At 49.3% G+C, this 21643-nt stretch overlaps 2 protein-coding genes across 3 annotated transcripts; one reads left to right on the forward strand and one right to left on the reverse strand.

Annotated features, from left to right (window-relative positions):
* Positions 1 to 1299: 1299 nt before the first annotated feature.
* Positions 1300 to 15662, reverse strand: TRIM63 (tripartite motif containing 63). Of its 2 annotated transcripts, none has more exons than XM_028155276.2 (9): positions 15387 to 15662; positions 14311 to 14483; positions 11168 to 11333; positions 10306 to 10401; positions 8160 to 8393; positions 7387 to 7409; positions 6941 to 7065; positions 4171 to 4239; positions 1300 to 1810 (listed from the first exon to the last, which is right to left on the reverse strand). In XM_028155276.2, the coding sequence occupies exons 1-9, from the start codon at positions 15543 to 15545 to the stop codon at positions 1800 to 1802; spliced, it is 1056 nt and encodes a 351-aa protein (XP_028011077.1). In that variant the 5' UTR covers positions 15546 to 15662; the 3' UTR covers positions 1300 to 1799. The 2 variants fall into 2 exon arrangements, with proteins under 2 accessions (XP_028011077.1, XP_028011076.1); XM_028155275.2 differs by having other exon boundaries at positions 11168 to 11336.
* A 1799-nt stretch (positions 15663 to 17461) lies between these two features.
* Positions 17462 to 19856, forward strand: LOC129147061 (putative monooxygenase p33MONOX). Its single transcript, XM_054720432.1, has one exon. The coding sequence runs from the start codon at positions 17791 to 17793 to the stop codon at positions 18706 to 18708; it is 918 nt and encodes a 305-aa protein (XP_054576407.1). The 5' UTR covers positions 17462 to 17790; the 3' UTR covers positions 18709 to 19856.
* Positions 19857 to 21643: the final 1787 nt, after the last annotated feature.

Raw genomic sequence — 21643 nt, forward strand, 5'->3', positions numbered from 1 at the left:
TGGATAAATTTTTTAAAAATTATTCAGAACAGCCCTAGCTGGTTAAATATTCAATCCACCAAAAACTATTAGGAGCCTGCCTGAGCTGGTTTGGCTTAGTGGATAGAGTGTCAGCCTGTGGACTGAAGAGTCCTGGGTTCGATTCCGGTGAAGGGCACATACCTGGGGTTGCGGGCTCGATCCCCAGTGGGGGGTGTGCAGGAGGCAGCCAATCAATGACTCTCATCATTGATGTTTCTATTTTTCTCTCCCTCTCCCTTCCTCTCTGAAATAAATAAAAATATATTCTTTAAAACAACAAGAAACTACGAAGAGCCTTAAAGATCAGGCAGTATTCCAAACACCATAAACTTGATGGACCAGTCATTGTCTAAAGTCACATCGCTTTGTTTATGGCAGGACTACTCACAGCCCTTAACGTTCTACTGTGTTCTGAATGTCAAAAAGGTGGGACAGACTCTGCAGTGTTCCTCAAATGTATAAGTCCAAGGTGTCTCAGACCCAATGAATGCACCGTCTTTGATTCAATCAGTTTCATCTCTCTCCCAGCCCCTTGGTTCCTTGTTCATGGAAAGCGTTGGTGCTACTTTGGCCTTGGCCATCGCCTCATCCGCTGGAACTGGTGGCCATCGTGACCTTCCTGGAGTAAATTTGGGAACCAGCAGTGCATCCATTGTGCAACTCCAGCACCCATGCCCAACCCACTGGACCACAGAGGTTCTACTCCTCCCACTCCCCGCATAGTCCATTGATGGTGTGCCATCTAGTTTAGCTTCCCCAGCAACTGCCCAAAGGGGCCAAGTGATGCAACCTGGAAGTGGAATTAACACTCTGGGAGACAAACTTCAATTCTGAGACAAGAGATGAAAGGAGCCAGCAGATAAAAGATCTCCCTTCTTCCCTCTGAGGAACTCTTTGGGTTGGCTGTGCTCTTTATGACCGGCTAGAAATATCTCATGTGACTGAGCAAAGACCGGGTCTCTGCGACACTTTGCTTCTCTCCTGTCCTGCCTTGCTTCCACTTTCCCTCATCGGACTGCCCTGGGAGTGTATCTAGACTAAAACATTGAAGTTCTGCCCCAGGTTCTGTTTCCCAGAGAGCAGAGAACGGGCATCACCCCTGTGTCTTGGGGACCATCTCAGGGCCAGTTTTCCATTGGGAAATGCTGATGTAAAGAGCTCTTCTTGGGTGGGACAGAAGCCTAGCCTTGCCATTACTGGCTCCCTCTGGCCACACACTTCCTATCAGGCCTCTGTCCATCTGAAGTCTCCAGAAAAAAAGGCTGAACAAAACCCCAACTCCTTTGGCAATAACAGGAAGAGAGCACTGTGCATTTATTGAAACAACATATAACAAACTCAGTTACCATCCCCTCTGTCAGGAATAGACACTGAAATACAGTACATTACCCTCTATCTAACAATCACCAGTCACAATGACCGGGCATTATCATACAAAAGTTCCTTTACAAAAAGCACCAAATTGGCATACATATACAAGTATATACAAAAATCACATTTTAAAAATGTACAAAATATTCCATTTTGCACCAATGTAGAAAAGTGTCCTGTGTGGTTGTTTCAAGCACATTTCCAACTCTGCTTCAGTGGCTGCTGGACACAGCGGTGGGGGTCCTACTCCTAGTCCCTGCTCTCAGGAGCAGAGAGAAGACACACCTCCCCATTGTCCCTCCAGGGGCCCCGACCCCTCCCACCCTGGGCCTGTCACCAAGGCAGCTGGGCCCATCCCACCCTTCCCAGTCTCTCTGCATCTAGAGGTCTCTTCCTCATCCAACTCCTTACTGGTGTCCTGAAAGAAAAAGAAACACCAAGTGAGACGGGGACTCGGGGATAAGCTGTAGTGACAAAATGATCAAACTCCAATTCCTGCCTGGCCTCTTCCTTTTTTTTGTAATATTTTTTTTATTGATTTCAGAGAGGAAGGGAGAAGGATATATAGAAACATCAATGATGAGAGAGAATCATTGATCGATTGGCTGCCTCCTACACACCCCCTAATGGGGATCAAGCCCGCAACCAGGGCACGTGCCCTTGACTGGAATCAAACCTGAGACCCTTCAATCCACAGGCTGACGCTCTATCCACTAAGCCAAACTGTCCAGGGCGCCTGTTTCTTTTTAAAGAAAAATAGAATTTAGTTGCCAAAACAAAACTGAATTGCACATTCAATACAAAATTCCAAAAGACTACTCTGTATGTTTCAACTGGATTGGAATTTAGTTCCAATAATAACCTGGCTTTTAAAATAATTACATTAGCCCAGTCAGTGTGGCTTAGTAGTTGAACATCCACCAGGCATCAAGAAGTCACCAGTTCAATTTCCCAGTCAGGGCACATGCCTGGGTTACAGCTGGATATCTGATATCTGGTGAGGGGCATGTGGGAAGCAGCCAATCAATGTCATGTCCTCTCTCACTGATGTTTCTATTTCCCTTTCCCTTTCTCTCTCTCTCTCTCTAAAAAAAATTTAAAAAAAAAAAAATCAATAAAAATATGTTTAAAAATAGTAATAGTAACATTAGGAAACATACGTTAATTAGCAAACATGTCCTTCCTATGTACAGACACTGTGTTAAAAGATTCTCTAATGTACTCTCCATTATAATCTTTTGAGGTCAGTACTATTATGCCCACGTGCCAAGATGAGTAGCCCAGAAAAGTGGTGATCTACCCAAGATCACACCACCAGTCCGTGAGAAAGCTGCAATTCAGAACTCTTAACTGTAGTCTTCCAGGTTGGCAAACTCGGGTGCCAACAGGGGCCAGCAGATGACATGAGTGAGAGCAGGAAGGCTGACAGTGGTGGTCTGGGAAAACTGGCAAGTGCATGCCCCATGCAAAGGGGGCAGCCACTGCCCAGCGCCAACTCTTGGACTGAGAGAGAAGGGCACGCCCAACATTGTTAGCTCTTTCCAAAACTTTACAAGGAGGTGGAAATCCAGATTCTCAGCTGAAATTTATTTTTTAAAAAAACCAACAAACTATATTGTTGAAAGCATTACATTTGTCCCCTTTTTTCCTCTATTGATCTCTTCTAGCCACCCCAACCCCCAGCCCAGGCCTATTGTCTGTGTCCGTGGGTTATGCATGTGTGCACACAAATCTATTGGTTGACCTCATCCCACTCACCAACCCTCCCCTGCCTTGAAGTCTCCTTTTAAATAAATCCTTTAAGCTCTGGCTGGTGTGACTCTTCAGTTGGTTGAAGAGTCCTCTCGTACTTCAAAAGGTGGTGGGTGTGGGGGGCCAGGGGCAGGCTGGAAGAGGACAATGGGGGGCGGGGAAGGGGACATATGGAATACTTTCAACAATAAAAAATTTTTTGGTTTAAAGGTGGTGGGTTCAATTCCCAGTCAGGGAACATACCAAGGTTGTGGGTTCAATCCCAGGTTAGGGTGCATGTGGAAGGTAACCAATCGATGTTTCTCTCTATATCTCTCCCCCTCTCTTCCACTCTCTCTAAAAATCAATGGAAAAAAATATCCTCAGGTGAGGATTCATGAAAATAAATAAATAATAAAAAAATAAAATAAAACAATCCTTTAAAATAATCTCCTAATTTTTTAAGTGTGGGTAACTGATTTAAAAAAATTTAAACATTGTGCTGGCCAAACAAAATACCTCAGTGGACCAAGCTTGGCTCATGAGTGCTCTGTCATTTATGTCTGTTATGCTGCACTGCTTTGCATATAGATATAGGTCATTTTATTTATTTATTCATTTATTTTATAATATAATTTTATTGATTTCAGAGAGGAAGGGAGAGGGAGAAACATCAATGATGAGAGAGAATCATTGATTGGCTGTCTCCTGCATGCCCCACACTGGGGATCGAGCCCGAAACCTGGGCATGTGCCCTGACCAGGAATCGAACTGTGACCTACTGGTTCAGAGGTCGACATTCAACTACTGAGCCAACTGGCCAAGCTAGATATAGGTCATTATATATAAAATTGGGAGCTTTTTATTATGAATAGTTTGGAGGTTTTTTTCCTAAGGGTATAGGGAGCAGGACTTAATCCTTAAAAGGTTTACACATATTGGGATCATCATCATATATTGGCATCATCCCCAATGTCCAGCACAGCACTTTGCACACAGTCAGCATCTCATGTTGAATGAATGGATGAATGAAGATGGATTTCTTACCTTCTTCCTTGCCCTCTGTGGACTCTTCCTCTTCCTGATCTTCTTCAATGAACTCTTCCTCTTCCTCATCTGTGTGTGACAAAGAACAACAGTGTTAGGATAGGCTGGTTTCTCAGAGGAGCTGCTCAGAGGGGGACTGGCTGGAGACAACACTGATCCCAATCCTTTCTTTAAAAAAAGAAAAAAAAATGTTTTAATTGATTTCAGAGAGGAAGGGAGAGAGAGAGATAGAAACATCAATGATGAGAGAGAATCATTGATTGGCTGCCTCCTGCATGCCCCCCACTGGGGGTTAATCCTGCAACCTGGGCATGTGCCCTTGATCAGAATTGAACCCTGGACTCTTCAGTCTACAGGCCGATGCTCTATCCACTGAGCCAAACCAGCTAGGGCCATCCCAACCCTTTCTGATGCCCACTCAGGATCAACTGGCCATGCCATGACATCAGTAGGCCAGGAGGTGATGGGCTTGCCAAACCCAAGCTGCACAGAGGTGGGCTTCCTCCTGTCTCTTCCCGCCCCTTCCCTCCTGCACCTCCAGGGAGGGAGGCTCAAGAGGCTCCTTTGTTCCAACAGCTGCAGCAGCTGCTGTCACCTGATCTGCCTGTGACCAAAGGGGACTTTGGTGGGCACCCTGGACTTCTGCCCACCTCTCAGCGAGACAGGTAAACATCACCTGTGGAGACGGGACAAGAGCACCTTAATTCTCAGCAAGCAGAGTCCTTGTCTTGAAGGAATTTGCCAGTCTTTGGAATCTGCTAGCCTAGCACTCCTTGTCCCCCTTTCCTCATTCCTCAGCCTACTGGGAGTGGCTGGGGGTGGGGAACACTTCTGGGGCCTCGTGCTCCTGGGCTCTCTGAAGCTGAGCCCCAGACAGACTGACTGAGCTGCAACCTGTGCCCTTATTTTCCCCTCCTGGGATATCACCTTCAAGCTCTGCCAGCAGGGAACATGCCTCCTCCCCACCCCCTCTCCAAAGCCAGTCCTTAATCCTTTGGGGCTGTGAGGGGGTCACCACAGAGTCAGAATATTTGTCCAGAGTGTCTGGGAAGAGGCTTGAAGGAGTAAATGCCTCCAAAATGACATGCTCAAAATTTCAGCCACCTACCTAGGACCTATGCACAACTACTGATAGCAGCATTGCTGAGGACTTTCTGTGCCAAAAGTTGTGCTGAGCGCTGGACACGCATTGTCCCATATAATCCTCACGAGGGCCTTGTGAGCCAGATGGCTCTTGGTGGCATCCTCGTGGGCTACTTACTAGCTGTGTGGCCTCCACGAGACTCTTACCCTGCCTTGGCTTTCACAATGGAGATGACCACAGAAACTACCTCATGAAGCTGTACTAAATGATAGAATTTATGTCAAGGGCCTAGTGCCCGGGACAAAGAAAGTGCTTAATAAATGGTAGCTATTGGTGTGGTTCTCTCCCCGTTTTCCTCTCAGGAAACTGAGGCTTGGGGAGATGACAGAAGGCCATGCAGGTCTTCACAAGGCCATGCTGTTCGCACAGCATGATCCCCTCTTGAATATCTTAGCTTCGGGAGGGTAAAGCGGAACAGGTGATCTACAGCAATGGCTGTACCCACATCTGCCAACATCTCAGCTTTGGGATGCATTTTTGTCCTCACCCACAGACGAGGTGCATCTGGTGCTCTGAGAATAGATGCAACACCAGATTCCGCAGGCTTGTGGGAGAGCCGAGCTTTCTCATGCCAGCCCATGTACGATTCTTCCCTATTCCTGACACCTCTCTCTGCCCTGGTCATTGAAGCATCACCTATCAGAGCAATGCAACATTCGGCAGAATTGGATCCCATTCTCTCTTTCTCTGTCGCTAAATAGCTACCTTTCAACTGTGATCTTAAGCAAATTATTAACATCTTTGTTCTTCATCGGGTTGCCTCCGTTTCCCCTTATTACTGTTATGGTTACATTGTTACAATTATTATAGGTACTCTATGGAAGAGTAATTATAAACAGAAATGAGGACATGGTATAGATAAATTAAGGTACCTGAGTATTCATAGATGATAGCATGAAAAAGCTGAAGCTAAGGCTGGCTTTAGGCACTAACTAGGACATGTTTAGTACTCTACAAACTCTTTTCTATCAATATCTTACAATTTGTTGCAACAGCACCAAGAGGTAGTCATTATTAGCAGGCCCACTTCTAACCTAATTTTTTTTTAGTCCTCACCTGAAGACATTTTTCCATTGATTTTTAGAGAGAGTGGAAAAGAGAGAAAAAGACAGAGAGAAACATCGATGTGAGAGAAACACATTGATTTGTTGCTTCCTGCATGAGCCCCAACCAAGGCCTGGGCCAGGGAAGAGCCTGCAACCAAGGTATGTGCCCTTGACCAGAATTGAACCTGGAACCCTTTGGTCCGCAGGCTGACATTCTATCCACTGAGCCAAACTGGCTAGGGCTAACCTAATTTTTAAAGTTAGAAAAAATGAAGCTCAGAGAGGTGGAGGGGTTCGCCAAAGGTCACACAGATAACAAATGGCAGCTCCAGATTCAAACTTGGGTCTGCCTGTCTCCAGACGCCATGCTCTTCCTACAGCCCAAGACACCTCCCTGCAAGGATCACTTATTGAGCAACAATTATGGAGCAGGCACTGTGCTCAGCTCTCAGCGCCTCCAGAAGTTGGTTGACATCTGGGCATCTTTGCTAGTGTATCTGTTTCCACATGGGATGCAGTGGAAGGGAAGCTGATTTCCAGGGGTCGAGCAGGGAAATAGACAAGTCACCTCCCCCCTCACCTGTCCCAAAGTCGATGGTCCTCAGGGTGTCTGCTATGTGCTCTAAATCCAAAGTGAAGTAGTCCATGTTTTCAAAGCCCTGCTCTGTCTTCCCCAGCTGGCAACCTTTGGAAGCTTCCACAATGCTGTAGGGGATGTGGGGTGGAGAGGGTGGAGGGAGAAAGAGAGAGAGATGAGGGGGTTTAGTGCAGGGATGGGGTGTTTTAGCTCCAAGCACACAGTGCACATGCTATGCCCACACCCAGGCCTTGCACCCAGAGGCTCCCCCTGGAGTGGTGGAGTATTTCCTCTCCAGTCACAAGCAAGTACAGGTGCAAGAAAGCAGGGAATCACACCAAGGCCAGGAAAGCCAGCCTGGGCTGAAACCCTCCCAGCAGCCCTAATGCAAAGCGGGAGGCCCTGGTGGGAGCGAGGGCCTTGGATCACAGCCCTGGGGAGAGACTGACCTTTTGATGAGTTTCTTGGCACTCTGTGGGGGAGAGAGAGCAAAGGGTTAGGATTGCATTAGGGGTAGTTCCAGGAAATCAGCAAAACCAGAGATTGGCTGCTGCAGATGGGCCTTGGTGCCATTCCCTAGCCTCGCCGTGACCTGCTCCCCACGCTGAGCGGAACAGAACGTGCATCTTTCCTCTGTCCGTGGTCTGCACAGGTCTTGGTGATCACTCTAGGCCAGTGGTCGCCAACCTTTCGGACCTCATGGACCACCAGTGGTCCGCAGACCACCGGTTGGCGACCGCTGCTCTAGGCCCCTCCCATTGTCCTGGCAGGAAGCTTGGATTTTAGGGATATCAGTCTAAACACCTTAATCCCTGGACTCTCCAAGATGAGAATCTTATCCTAATCACTTTTTTATAGCCGATGCCTAGCACAAAGCCTGGCCTGTGGTAGGTGTTTAGGAAATTTTTATAAAAGAACTGAACTGTAGGACCTTATAGCTGATCCTTTTCTGTCTCCCCCAATAAGCTCTTCTAGGGCAGGCCTGCGTCTCATACATCTCTGTGTCTCTCCCTCAGTGGCTGACCTATAGTAGGTGCTCAATTAATAGGCTTAAATAGGGATTGTCTCAGGCTCATTTTACAGATGAGGAAAATGGGCCTCTGGGAGGTTTCAGTGACTTGCCCGAGGGCATATGGATGGTCAGTGGAGGAGCATGACTTGAACTTTAGACAGAGCGGTTGAGTTGACGTGATTCTGCACACACCCTCCTAGTCCTACTCACCAAGAGGAAGATGGCTCCACCAGGCTCGTCCAGAGACTGGATGGCTGTCTCCACCAGCTTGGTGGACTTGTCCAGTTGCTCCCGGTACTGCTGGATGAGGGCCTCAATGAAGCTGAGCTTCTCCTCCTGCTCCTGCGTGATCCGCTGTAGCAACTCACTCTTCTTCTCATCCAGGATGGCATACAGCACGTCAAACTTCTGGCTCAGCTCTTCCTTCACCTGGTGGCTGTTTTCCTGGGGGGACACATCTGGGAGTCACAGCCTGTGGGGTCCTCCCTATCCCCAACACTTCCTTTCTAGGATGGATGTACTAGGAACAATGGCTCTAAAGCGAGAAGAGGTCAGCCCTGGCTGGTGTGGCTCGGTGGTTGAGCACAGGCCCGTGAACCAGGAGGCCATGGTTCAATTCCTGGTCAGGGCACATGCTCAGGTTGTGGGCTCCATCCCCAGTGGGAGGCGTGCAGGAGGCAGCAGATCGATATTTGTCTCTCTCTAAAAATTAATAAAAAATATTTTTTAAAAGCTGGAAAAGGTCTTACTACACCCTCGTTTTACGCAGATAAAATGAAGGCTTAGTAAGAAGAAAGCACTTACTAATTTTTCATAGCTACTCGGTACATGTTTGGAGTCTAGGGTCATGGAGAAAGCAACCCTCTTCCTCAAAAAATAGAGACTCTAGGGTCAAATGAAATGATATATATTCTGGCGCTCCTGTGTGTCTCCAAAATCTCGCTCTTCCTCCCATTTTAGGACCAAGACTGGATTCAAGCAGCTCTGCATCATTTGGTCATAGTAGAGGAGGAGAAGCAGCTCCTCCCCTAATGACCTCCTCATTGAGCCCTCTTCTCATCAACACAGATGTTACACCTCAGTTTCTTATCTGTAAAATGGGTATAATAATAGCATCTCATCAGACTCGGGTTCTAGCATTACTTATCAGTCTGGGAGTCCCATCACGGGTGGTAATAATGTCCCCTTCCTTCCTTCGAACCTACCTAACACACACTCTTTGTCTATCAACAATACAATGATCCCTCCCCCCTGTCTGATTTCCAGGGCCCCATCCCAAGTGAAAAAAAATCATAGATGCTTTTGTAGAAACAGAAGTTTCCTTCTGCCTCTACAGTCTTGCTACTCAAAGTGTGGTCCATGGACCAGCAACCTGGGCAAACCCTGAGAGTTTGTTAGAAAAGCAGAATCGCATGCCTCATTCCAGACCTACTGAATCAAAACTTAAATTTTAACAAGACCCTAGGGCAGTGATGGGCAACCTTTTGAGCTTGGTGTGTCAAACTTTGCCAAAAAACTGAGCATAACTTGGGTAGTGTGTCACTTTGAGGAAAAAACTAACTCCAAGATTCTAGTCACAAATGTTTCATCCTCAGGAGCAGCAAATGTTTCATCCTCGGCATGCGGCCGCATGTCATCAGAAATGGTTACGTGTGTCAGTGCTGACACGCATGTCATAGGTTCGCCATCACTGCCCTAGGGTGATTTGTATGTACTTTAAGGTTTAAAACCTTGGTCTATAGCACACAGAAAACAATGGCCTAAACACTACCAATGCTGGCCCTAGCAGGTGTGGATCAATTGCTTGGGCATCATCCCATGCTTAGTACAGTTGCTGGTTCCATTCCTGGTCAGGGCACATGCCCGGTTGTGGGCTTGATCCCTGGAAGGGGGCATGTAGGAGGCAGCTGATCCATGTTTCTCTCTCACATCAATCTCTCTCTCTCTCTCTCTCTCTCTCCCCCTCCCTCCTTCCCTCCCTCCCTCCCTCTCCCTTCCTCTCTCTAAAAATCAATTTAAAAAAATTAAAACTACCAATGCTAACAAAAGAATACTGGGAATTATTGGTGGGATGGGGGTCTGTCTTGTTCACCACCCCATCCCCAGATCCTTTGGCAGGGGCTGACACAGGAGTGCTCAAGAAGCATTTGCTGAATAAGTGGATTAATGGATCAATGTATAACGAATCAATGGATTAGTGAATTAGTGGATTAGTCCACCCCTCCTCACCATTCCTGCTGGAACACCCTACTCCAGGCCCCAACCTTGAGTCACAAGCCATGGGTGAGCCTTTGCCCCGAAGACCAGGCTGCACTGGAGGCTTCAAACCCCAGGCAGAGCTGCTCTGTCCCCTCACCTTGGTCACTCGACTGGAGTCCTCCAGCTGAGTGATGATGGTCTGCACGCGGTCGTTCCCCGCCACCAGCATGGAGATACAGTTACTCAGTTCCGTCTAGATGGGAGGAGGGGTGGGGGTCAGGAGAGGAGAGACAGAAATAGTCTCAGGGCCTGCCCTCTTGGGATTTGGCAGCACAATGGCACCCTCACTCCCCTCTCTGCTAGAAAGAGCCGGCAGTAGCTGTCTGGCCCCTCTTTCTGAGGTCCAGAGCAGAGAATATAAGATACTGTTTCCTTTATTTTACAGATGAAGCACAGAGAGGGGAAGTGAGCTGCTTAAAATACACAGCAAGGTACTGGTAGAGGAGGGGCTTGTTTCTAAGAAGGGAGGGATGAAGAAAAGAAATACAGTTGGGAGTTCTAAAATAGAGAGATCAGGTGTGAGGGCTATCTGGCTGCGACATCTGTCACCCCATTGATCGCCAGGGTTGATTCGCCTGATCTGGCTGGCCAAACGGGTGTCCCCCTCCTCCCATCCAAGAGGATGGCCTTCCCTCCAGAGGAGAGGACCGGGGCCCAGAGCACACTGGGATGTAGAATTCATGGCCTGAGACGTTCCCTGGTGGCCTGGCCCTGGGGTCTGGTCTCTCCCCTGTGGCCACACCCAGGTGCTCTCAAGTGGCTCTAAGTATAACCCATGAGCTCAGCCACCTCCCCCAGGAAGGCAAGAACTGCTGTCCCTGCAGCCTGGGAAGTCCCTTCAGAAGGACCATTATTGAAAGGCCGGCTCAGCAGATCTGCAGGGATCAAATCCACAGCCTGAATCATGGGGTCATGCCCAACAGGCCCAGGCTGGGGGTGGAAGTGGCTCAGGCCAGTACCTTTTGTCCCTGGAAGACACTCTGCAGCGGGGCCACCTCACAGGCCTGGTGGGCTCCAAACACCTTGCACATGGAGCATGTGGGCATCTCACACGTGAGGCAGTAGATGTTGATTTTCTCATCTTCGTGCTCCTTGCACATAGGGTGGCTGCCCTTCTGCAGGGGCCTACTGAAGTGGAAGAGACACAAGTCATAAGGCGGGGTCCGAGTCTCTGCCTCCTCCCTCAGCGCCAATCACAGCTCCTCCTCAGATCTATGACCCAAGTTCTCAGTGGTTAGATGTCCTTAATCCTTTTTGTTTAATCCTCCGGGGACCCAGGACCAGGGAAGCCAATGACACCAAGGCTGTCTCCGTAGACTAGGGCTCAAACCCCGGTGATGGAGTTGGCCTGGACATGGGAAGGGTGGTAGAATCTCAAAGTCATCAGATCTAGAGACATTTTCAAGAAGAGGAAACTGGGCCCCAGAAAGGTGAATTGACTTGCCCAAGGTCACTCAGCAAGTCAGGGTAGGGGAGGCTAAAGTTCATTTGCTCTAATTATAGTCACCATAGCTCTCGGTTTCTGCAGGCTGGGCTCTAAGTGAAGCAATTTACTCTCATGGCCTCATTGAATTCTATATTTAACCCACCAGACTGTAACCTCCATTAAAGCAGGGGAACTTGCCTATTCTCTTCACTCCTGAATCTGCAGTGTACAGTGCCTTGCGCAGAGGAGGGAGTAGATAAGCAAGCATCCCAGGAGGGTGTCCCGAGGCTCAGAGAAGAAAGCAGTGTGTGTGTCCCAAGTCACACAGCCATTAATGGGCAGCTCAGGGCTGTCCAACAGCCCAGCACAAGCCGGACTTCTAGTCCAGAGATTGTTTCCAGGGTCTAGTCTCTTCCTTCCCAAACATTCATTCTTAGAATGTCTTTCTCCTTTTTTCTCTCTCTCCATTCAGGGTCTCTGGCATGTTATTTGTGCCTCGCTCAGGACATTGGTTACCTCCTACCCGAGATTCATTTGGGGAGAGTCTAGGTTTTACCTCCCCTATACCCCGCACTCATTTAGAGTCAACACCGTGTCTGTACTACCTCTGACTTCCCAGCCCCTAACATAGCAGGCACCTCCCAAGCCCAGCTTCCGCATCCTGGTTTGAATCCATATTGTCCTGAATGTATTCATTCTGTGACCTTGGACAACTGCTTTCACTTCTCTGAGCTTTGGTTTCCTCCCAGAGCTACTGGGATCATGGCAGGAGTTGTCTGGAATGAATGTGTAGTGCCTGGCACAGGGCAGGCCCCCCCAAGGGCAGCTAGCATTGTCATCCAACTATGTAGAAAGGCCTCAGAGGTTTCAAACAGAACATGCACTTCATAGGTCAACACTGGGTGGGCTAATATTTTGGTGCAATGTTGATTTTGTTATGATTATAATGATCAAAAATATATTTGCATTTTTGTAGTGTTGAGCCCTAGCAACATGAGAGACAATAGCAGTTAGAAGTATTCATCATGGGACACTCCCTCTCAGCTTCACCACTTGCAAGCTGAGTGGCTTTGAACAAATCTCTGAACCTCTCTGAGCCCCCTTATTGTAAAATGAGGGTAAGAATGTCTTACAAGATTATTGTAAGAATTAAATAGTGATAATGCATGGGACATACTTAGTACAGAGCCTACACACAGTGGGTGTTCGGTAAATATTTGATATTTGTAACATTTCCCATCAAAATCCTATACAGTCACAAAACAAATCTTACTGCTCCCTCTGCAAGCAAGGGAAATGAAGGCCCAAAGACTTACCCAGGATCCTACAACGCATTAGTAACAGTCAGACTAGCAAACAGTCCCCAGGCCGGGCCTTTTCTCACTAGGACTGCTCTGTCCCCTTTCCTTGGGCAGGACACTGCCTGTAGGACCATCAGGGCTGTGAGGTCAGCAGCCGGGAAGCTGTCAGGATGTCCTGATTGGTAAAGATCTCCCTTGTAGCTGCGTCTCTCTCCAATCTGAGGCCCAACAGCACACAACCTCCACCACTCACAAATTCTGCCTGAGAAAGAACCGCTATTCTAAAATTAGGGAGACATAGAACTCCGTCACTGGTCCCACTCCCAGCTCTTACACTTCCCAGCTGGGCAACCTTGGACAACTGACTTCACCTCTTTGAACCTGAGCTTCTTCATCTGTGAAACAGTCATGCCTGACCCATAGGGGTGGTGTGAAGCAGCAGGAAAAAGCATTCCCAGTGCCGCCTGGTGCTGTGCCTCCCAGCACATGGGACCTTAGCTGTTGCTATCATTATAGAACGGTGATTTCAACCTTTTTCATATACATATGTGTGTGTGTGTGTGTGTGTGTGTGTGTGTGTGTGTTTGTGTGTTTTAGAGAGAGAGAAAGGGAGAGGGATAGAGAGATGGAAACTGCCTCCTGCCCACCCCCCATTGGGGATCGGGCCCCAACCGGGAATCAAACGGGGAACCTCTTGGTTCATGGGTAGATACTCAACCACTGAGCCACACTGGCTGGGTGATTTCAACCTTTTTCATCTCATGGTACATGTAAATTAATTACTAAAATTCTGTGGCACATAAAAAAATATATATTTTTTATAATCTGACCAAAAAAAAAGGTATAATTTTGATTCATTAACACCAGATGGCTATTGTGTTGGCTATTATCTTTTATTTGACAATCTAAGGGAAAAGAGGTCAGTGCCCCTGACTAAGTAGTCAGGTATTGCATGTCTTAAAAATTCTTGTGACACACCAGTGTGCCATGGCACACCAGCTGAAAGTCGCTGCTATGGAGAAACTGACTGTGTTCTCACTGGGCGCTTTCTCTGCTTATCGGGGCCACTTAGCTGTCCCTAGTGCCTCTCTCTGTCCCTCTCACAGCTTGTCTGGCCTCTGGTTCCTACCGTATCTTTCAGGAGGACAGCCTGGGCCCCTTCCCATTCGCTGAGTGACACGGAGAACCAGGGTTGGGGGAGAGGGTAAGCCTCTGTTCCTGCCTGAGGGTGAGGGACACACTCTCTGGACTGGCTAGTTAGCTCGTCCACCCAGGGGACTGGATCTGGAGCCGATGAAGGAGGAAGGAGCCTGGGAGAGCTGGGCACAGAGCAGCTAGGGCAGGAGGCCGGCCTCCCAGCAGCGGGCGAACTGACCTTGAGCACTCCAGCTTGTAGATGTCAATGATGTTCTCCACCAGCAGATTCCTCTGGAGGCCGTACACTCCGTGGCGGTCCATGATCACCTCGTGGCGGCAGGACGGGCAGCGGAAACGGCCTCCAGTCATGGACATCGAGCCACCCCGGCTGGACCAGTAGGGGTTTGCGGCCTGTGGGTGGCAAGGGCAGAGGTGAGGCCTGGGCTCCCTCCTCAGCCCCTGCCCTTTCTAATCTCCAGGTTATCCTCCCCACTGCTTACCCCAACCATTCTCTGGTCAAATCATGAACCGCAGCCCCCTGTCCTGAGATGAGAGACAGCTCACTCACACAGGGAGCACCTGGTAAGCACTAAGCCATCAGCAGGTTTGAGAGTCAGCAGGCCTGGGTTCAAGTCACGGTTATTGTCTGAGTGACTTTGGGCAAGCAACCTTATCCCTCCAAGCCTCAGTTTGCCCGTTCATCGAATGGGCATTTTAATTAGAGCTAGTGATTAGGGCCGCTACTTTAAAGATAAAATAGTGAGAGAACATTGATCAAGTGCTTCTGGGAAACCTGGAGTCCTGCCTCCCAGCCAGGACATCCATTCTCACTCCTTCCTTAGGAGAGGAAGCCCCTCCTGCCCTATATCTGAGGGAACAGCCTCAAAAGGGAAAATGCCTCTACTGCTCAGTGCCTCCCACCCTCCCTCCTCCTACAGCTCTGGGCCCCCTTCCACCAGGGAGCTGGCTCCAGCCCCCGGGGTCTGGTTTCTTTCTCCTCTCCCCTGCTTCCCCCACTTATCACTTGTGGCATTTGACTCCTGATTGAAGAGTCAACTGCGGTGCTCAGGACAGAGGTGGCGGGTGGCAGAGCTGCCGGCAGGGTGGGGAGGGGAAACGTGCGTCATGGAAATGGAATTGGGCAGCCAGAGCCACCGCCCCAGCCCCCTCAGCCCAGTCCAGAGGCCTTTGCAGGGGAAAGGTCCTGCCCGGCCGTGGTTTAGGAGGATCCTGGGCTGAGAGAAAAGAGCTTTCATCACAGGAGAGCTGAGGAGCCCTCTGAGCCCCCAGGACTAGGCCATGCCCAGCACTGACCTGGAAGATGTCGTTGGCACACTTCCGGCAGAGGTTGTGCTGACATGGCAAGATGACCACCGGCTTGGTAAACATCTCCAGGCAGATGGGACAGATCAGCTGCTTCTCCAGGTTCTCCAGGGGGTTCCCATCCTGGATCAGGCTTGATTTATAATCCATACTGTCCAGCGGCGTGGGGCCCACCTGGCTGCCTCCTTTACCTGCCTCGCTCTAAGCAGACCTGGGGTCTTGCCTTTGTCACAAAACACCCGCCCGGAGCCTCTTGACCTTCTTCTCCTGGCGCCCAAATTCTGTCTTGGTCTGAGGCCCCTCTGATATTTATAGCCGGACCCTGGTCACATGAGCCCCAGGAGGGGACCAGCTGAGCATTCCGGTGCCAGCACGGCTGGCGGGGCTTGAGTTTCCTCCAGGCCTGCAAGAGCGGCCTCTCAAATCACATGTAGGGATGAGCAATCACTGTTCCCCTGAGATGGGGGTCGTAAACAAGAACAGCTTGTTCGTGGGCAGACTTGGGGGAAGACTGGGGACCCAGAGTTTCCTCCAGAAATTAGTCTCCTCCCACATCAGGCTGGTGAGCCAGGGATGGGACCCCGAGAATGGGCCAATGGGATTGTCAGGGTTAATAGCCAGTACCCCCTCACCGACCACAATCAGGTCCATCCCTCCTCTGGAGTCCTGGGCAGCTCCCACGATAGGGGCAGGGCAGCCCCTCTCTCTGAGCCCATCCCTCTGCGTCAGATCTGCGGTATGTGGGGAGGGGCATGGAACTTCCATGCCCTCTCCAGGGGCACCATTCTCCTGAAAGGGGGCAGAAACAGAATGCTGGGGAACCACCTAGTATTGTAAGAAATATTAACCATGCTCTGTTAACCGTGATTGTTTTATTCTGATTAGAGAAGGCATATTCTTACTTGGCTAGAAGCTGCACTCAGGACCTGGGAGCTTCACCGGGAAATGCTGCCTACCCTCCCCATTTGGAGCTGCCCATTATCATGGAAAGATTAACAATCAGAATCACTAAGATCCCCAGGCCTTTTTGCATTCCTGTAGGCCTTTGCAAGTCGCCAGGCTGCTTACCTGTTAACTGACCATTTGGCCTACCCTTTGGCTATTTCCCCATGTAAGCCCAGCCCTTGCATATCACTAAGCCCCTTTGCATATCTGTAAACTGGCCATCTGCCCGTTTGCCTACTTTCCTTTGTACTTCTACCTGTGCAAGCAGCTGGCTTATAGTGGGCTGCAGAGTAGACGTTTGTGGACGATCTGCTGCTCTCCCATATTGCCGGCAGGATTAGAATAAACGCTCATATATGATTCAACCCTGTCTCTGCGTAATCGGCTGGAGTAGTGACAGGCAGCACGGACCCCTTGGTTGTCCGCGTACACTTCCAGGATCTCCACCTCTTTATAAGTCTGGAAGCTCTCCAAACCCTACCCTCTTGGGTTTTTATGGAAGCTTTATTATGTAAGCACATTGATGAAATCATTAACAATTGGTGACTGGGTCACCCTCCAGCTCCCTTCCTCTGCCCGGAGTGGGAGGTAGAGGGGACTGAAAGTTCCAACCCACTAATCACATGGTGGGTTCTCCTGGCAACCGGCCCCCTTGCTTTGGTGCTTCCAAGTAAAGTCACCTCATTCACAGAACAAAACACAACTCCATCACTCTCAGCACTTGGGAAATTCCAAGGGTTTAGGGAGCTATGAGCCAGAAACAGGGCAAAGATCAAACACATATTTCTTATTTAAATCACAACATCACAAATCCTCATTCCACAGAAAAGTGAAATAACTTGTATGAGGTCACACAGCTTGCAAGAAGTGGCTCTAGGACATGAACCCAGATATGCTTGACTCAGGAGCCCAACGGTGCCAGCTTCTTCGTTGCTCACATGACCTCAGTTTTGTCCAGTCTTTCAACCAAGACAGGACAAGTCTCAGGAAGAAATCAGTTCCCTAAGAAGGACAAAGAAGGACTAGAGAAAGCAATGGTGTCATTGTGTGGCCAGGTTACCCACCCCTAGAACTGCCCACTTCTTGGTTATTTAAGATGTAACTTAACAAATGTCCTGAGGCTCCCTGGTCGGTTCCCCAGGGTTTTAAGTCGCGATTGACACCACCACGTTCACGCCATGGCTTGGATCCCGACTGCGGCACAACCTCTAGAGAGACGCGGGTCCTCGGAGCCTGTTTAGTCCCGGAGCACGGGCTGTCGGCAGCTCCGCAGCGGCAAAACAGACTCTCTGGAACGGATGGACCCTGCCCGAGCGCCTTAGCTAATGCCCAGCAGCTGGACCATGCTCCCCACTCATACCTCTCTGGCCGCGTAAACGTCATTTCACTCCGGTGGCAGGGACTCAGCTCTGAAATCTATATAGAAAAAGTACCCGGATCCAGTCTTTCAATGGCTTCGAGACCATCAGAAGTGCCTGCTCTTGAGCCTAGTGGGCCTCTAGGCAAGATGTCCCTGCCCATCGGGATGTGCCGCCGGGCATTCAGCTATGATGATGCCCTGGAGGACCCTACGCCCATGACTCCTCCTCCATCGGACATGGGCAGCATCCCCTGGAAGCCCGTGATTCCAGAGCGCAAGTATCAGCACCTCGCCAAGGTGGAGGAAGGAGAGGCCAGTGTCTCCTCCCCTGCCATGACCCTGTCATCGGCCACTGACAATATGGACAAGGTCCCAGTGGTGAAGGCCAAAGCCACCCGTGTCATCATGAGTTCTCTGATCACAAAACAGACCCAGGAGAGCATCCAGCGCTTTGAGCAGCAGGCAGGGCTGAGAGACGCTGGCTACACCCCTCACAAGGGCCTTACCACCGAGGAGACCAAGTACCTCCGCGTGGCAGAGGCACTCCACAAACTAAAACTACAGAGCGGAGAGACTGCGAGGGAAGAGAAGCAGCCGGCCTCCGCCCAGTCCACCCCCAGCAGCACCCCCCACTCTTCGCCTAAGCAGAAGCCGAGAGGCTGGTTCTCTTCGGGCTCGTCCACAGCCTTACCTGGCCCACATTTTAGCACCATGGATTCCGGCAGCGGGGATAAAGACAGGAACTCGGCAGATAAATGGAGCCTCTTCGGACCAAGATCCATCCAGAAGTCTGATTCGGGCGGCTTTGCCACCCAGCCCTACAGAGGAGCCCAGAAGCCCTCGCCAATGGAAGTGATGCGCATGCAGGCCACCCGCATGGCCGAAGACCCCGCAGCCTTCAAGCCGCCCAGGATGGACCTCCCAGTGATGGAAGGGAAGAAGCCACCGCCTCGGACCCATAATCTCAAACCCCGGGACTTGAATGTGCTCACACCCACCGGCTTCTAGAGCGTTCTCTTCCAATGACTGAATAGAGTGTCTTGCACCCACTTCCTTATTACCCTGGCTCTGACATAGGAATGGTTTGGTTTTCTTTTGTTGTTGTTTTAAACCTTAACCTGAGGCTAGAACTGGAGACATAATTGGTTTTTGAGAAACGTGAGTGCAAAGCCTGTCCTTGTGCTTTAATTTAAAGTTAGACTAAGTACTCTCAGCGGTGATGGATGGGGGCCTGAGCACCTAATTTTGCATTATTTAGCCTAGACAAGAACTCGATCATTGCTTACGAGGTAGATAATGCTTACGTTGTTCCCAAACCAAGACTTCTTGATTCCTTTAGAGACCAGGGTCAGCGAGGGCATGGCTAAGTCGGGGAGTAGGGGTGCTCACTGACTAGTCTCTGGCCCTCTTGACGGCTGGAGCTGTGTGCCCATCCTTGTTGGCATGGGGACCTACGATCCGTTTGGGATCTGGGCACGAAGAAAAGCCAGACTTGGCAGGGACCCTTCTCCTGCGTGGAGACGGAGCCCTCGCTGTAGCTGTCGGGCAGCGCCAGGTCTTACTGGGATGCCTCCGGCAGTTCTGGGCAGGGCTCCTCTTCACCTGTCAACAAACAAGTCTCGCATATCCTCTGCTGCACTTTAAAGTGAGATTAAGTTAACTCCAATTTGGTAGAAAAGTTTCTAAGGGAGAAAAGTCAGCCTACTGCTTTGGTATAGATTAATGGATGTTAAAGTTTTTAAAAATAAAATGGTGGTAACTAGATGTAGATTCTAGTCCAGACATTCACATGAAACAGGTGTCACCAGGACCTGCAACTTTTTCTAAGAGCCACATGGAAGGATGAAAAAAGGTTCTACACGCAACCATTGCCCTCGGCGAGCCTCAGGCCTGTGTAAGCACAGAGCTTACGGGGACAGGAACCAGGGAAAGCACCTGTTCATTCTCCCCGCGGGCGTGCTCGGTCCTTGTCCTGAGCGCTGGCTCAGATCCCTGCTGTGCTTGCTTTGGAGGGGTCGTGTCTGCATAGGGAGCTGGGCTGAGTCTTCCACAGCGAGGCCCTGGCATCTCAAAGGATGAGAACAATTAATTTATTGTGTCTTCTGTTAAGCTCGTATCTCTTACTTGTTTTGACAATAAAATTCCTTACTACTTTCTCATAAAAAAAAAAAAAAAAAAAAAAAAAAAAAAAAAAAAAAACAAATGTCCTCATAGTATAATTATTCTGTTACTTGCAGCAGAGAGCACTCTATATACATTCATGATTCCAACTATTATATGTTAATGATCCTCAAATCTCAGATTCCAGTTCATACTGCTCTCTCACGTAAACTGAAGATTTTTTGGAGATCTCTACTGGGTTGTCCCAATAGCACTTCAAACTCAGCATATCCCAAGCAGAACACAGCCTCCCTTTTTCTTGTTTCATGTCTCAGGACCCATACACCCATTTGCATAGACCAGATGTCTGGGAGCCATCCTTGAGCTCCCCCCCTCTCCCATTGCACACTCAGTCAATCTCAGCATCAAGCATGGGTCCATCTTTACATCTCACTTGTGCATCCTCCCATCTGTGAGTCTGACTCTCCCTTGGACTTTGAAGACTTTAAGGGCAAAAACTGCGTCTATTCATCTCTTTACCTCCAGTGCCTGACACATAATAGACACTTAACAAATGTTTCTTAAATGGGTGAACAAGTGAACGTGTGAATTAAACAAGGGAGCAGCAGGGTCACTGTCAGACTTGGGGGAGATCAAGGTACTTGACTAAGTGTGTGTGTGTGTGTGTGTGTGTGTGTGTGTGTGTGTGTGTGTGTGTCTATGTGTTATCTGAGATGGTGCAGCCAGTGGGAAGAAAGTACTGGAAGATTGGGGAGAGGGTGATGGAGTAAATTCTGAAGCTTTTGGAAGAAGAAGGACAATCTGACTGTTGAGATGGGAGGATAAGAGAGAGGAAAAGATGGAGGTGAGAATCAGAGGTGTTGGAAAGTTGAGAGAAAGGTGCTCATGTTGACAACTTCAGTCCAGAGAGTTGAGGTCAACTTTTGAGGCAGAGGCAGGGAGAAGGGTAGCATGAGTGGGTGGTGGAAAAAGTTTGGACCAGACAGTGTGAAACACAGGAGGAAGTGCCCTGGGGGTGGGGGGGAGGACTGTCTGGAAGCAGAAGAGCCTCGGTGATGTTTCCGAACACACATTTGCCAGTTGTGAGGAGCCATTCACATGATTCTGTTGACTTTCTCCAGCCACACTTGGCAGCCCAGGTGCAAAACCCAAGCAAATGGACAGTGGGATCAACTCCAGCCTGGGAGCTGGCAAGGCTGGCACTGCTGAAAGTCAAGGGGTGGGAAAGGGAAATTCCCACATGGGTCATGCTGGGCATCAAAACATGTCCTGTCATTTAATCCTCACAACAGTCCTGCAAGGGAGGTATTATGATCTTCGTTTTTCCCAGGAGGAAACGAGATTCAGAGAAGTAATGGCTTGGCCAAAGTGACAATTGGCAGAGCTGAGCTGGGGTTCACATCCAAGGGAGCCTGACTCCTAAACCTGTACTCCTTACACTGGAGCATTTATTGCGTGCTTATTGCATTCCAGGCACTGTGCAAAGCTCTTTCCATTCATCCTCTTGTTCAATCCTCAAAATAGCTCAGTGAGTCAGGAATGGTCATGTTTTTCCCTGTTTTATAGCTGAGCTACAGAAGCTCAGAGAGGTTAAGTCACTTGGCCAAAGTCCCCCAGCCAGTGAGTGACAGAGCCAGCACCAGAAGTAGGAACTTATAAATCAGTATCATTACCAATTATTAGAACATTCTATCAAATTATAGACTGACAGATGAAGAGACAAATTCAGAATCTCAGTGGTATGTCTGAGCCCAAAGCTTTTAACTACTACATCTTACTGCTTCCCTTTCTGCAAGTCTTATTTATTCACTGTACTGTTTAT

Source organism: Eptesicus fuscus, chromosome 9, assembly GCF_027574615.1.
Source record: "Eptesicus fuscus isolate TK198812 chromosome 9, DD_ASM_mEF_20220401, whole genome shotgun sequence".
Classification (NCBI taxonomy): Eukaryota; Metazoa; Chordata; class Mammalia; order Chiroptera; family Vespertilionidae; genus Eptesicus; species Eptesicus fuscus.

Bases quoted from the DNA above. Each gene is read 5' to 3' on its own strand.
- LOC129147061 (XM_054720432.1), top strand. From the start codon at position 17,791: ATGGCTTCGAGACCATCAGAAGTGCCTGCTCTTGAGCCTAGTGGGCCT.
- TRIM63 (XM_028155275.2), bottom strand. From the start codon at position 15,545: ATGGATTATAAATCAAGCCTGATCCAGGATGGGAACCCCCTGGAGAAC. The intron at 14,484-15,386 runs GTCAGTGCTGGG...TGCCACCCACAG, and splicing joins GTGCCAACGACATCTTCCAG to GCCGCAAACCCCTACTGGTC. The intron at 7,410-8,159 runs GTGAGTAGGACT...TCTCCCCCACAG, and splicing joins GTGGAGCCATCTTCCTCTTG to AGTGCCAAGAAACTCATCAA.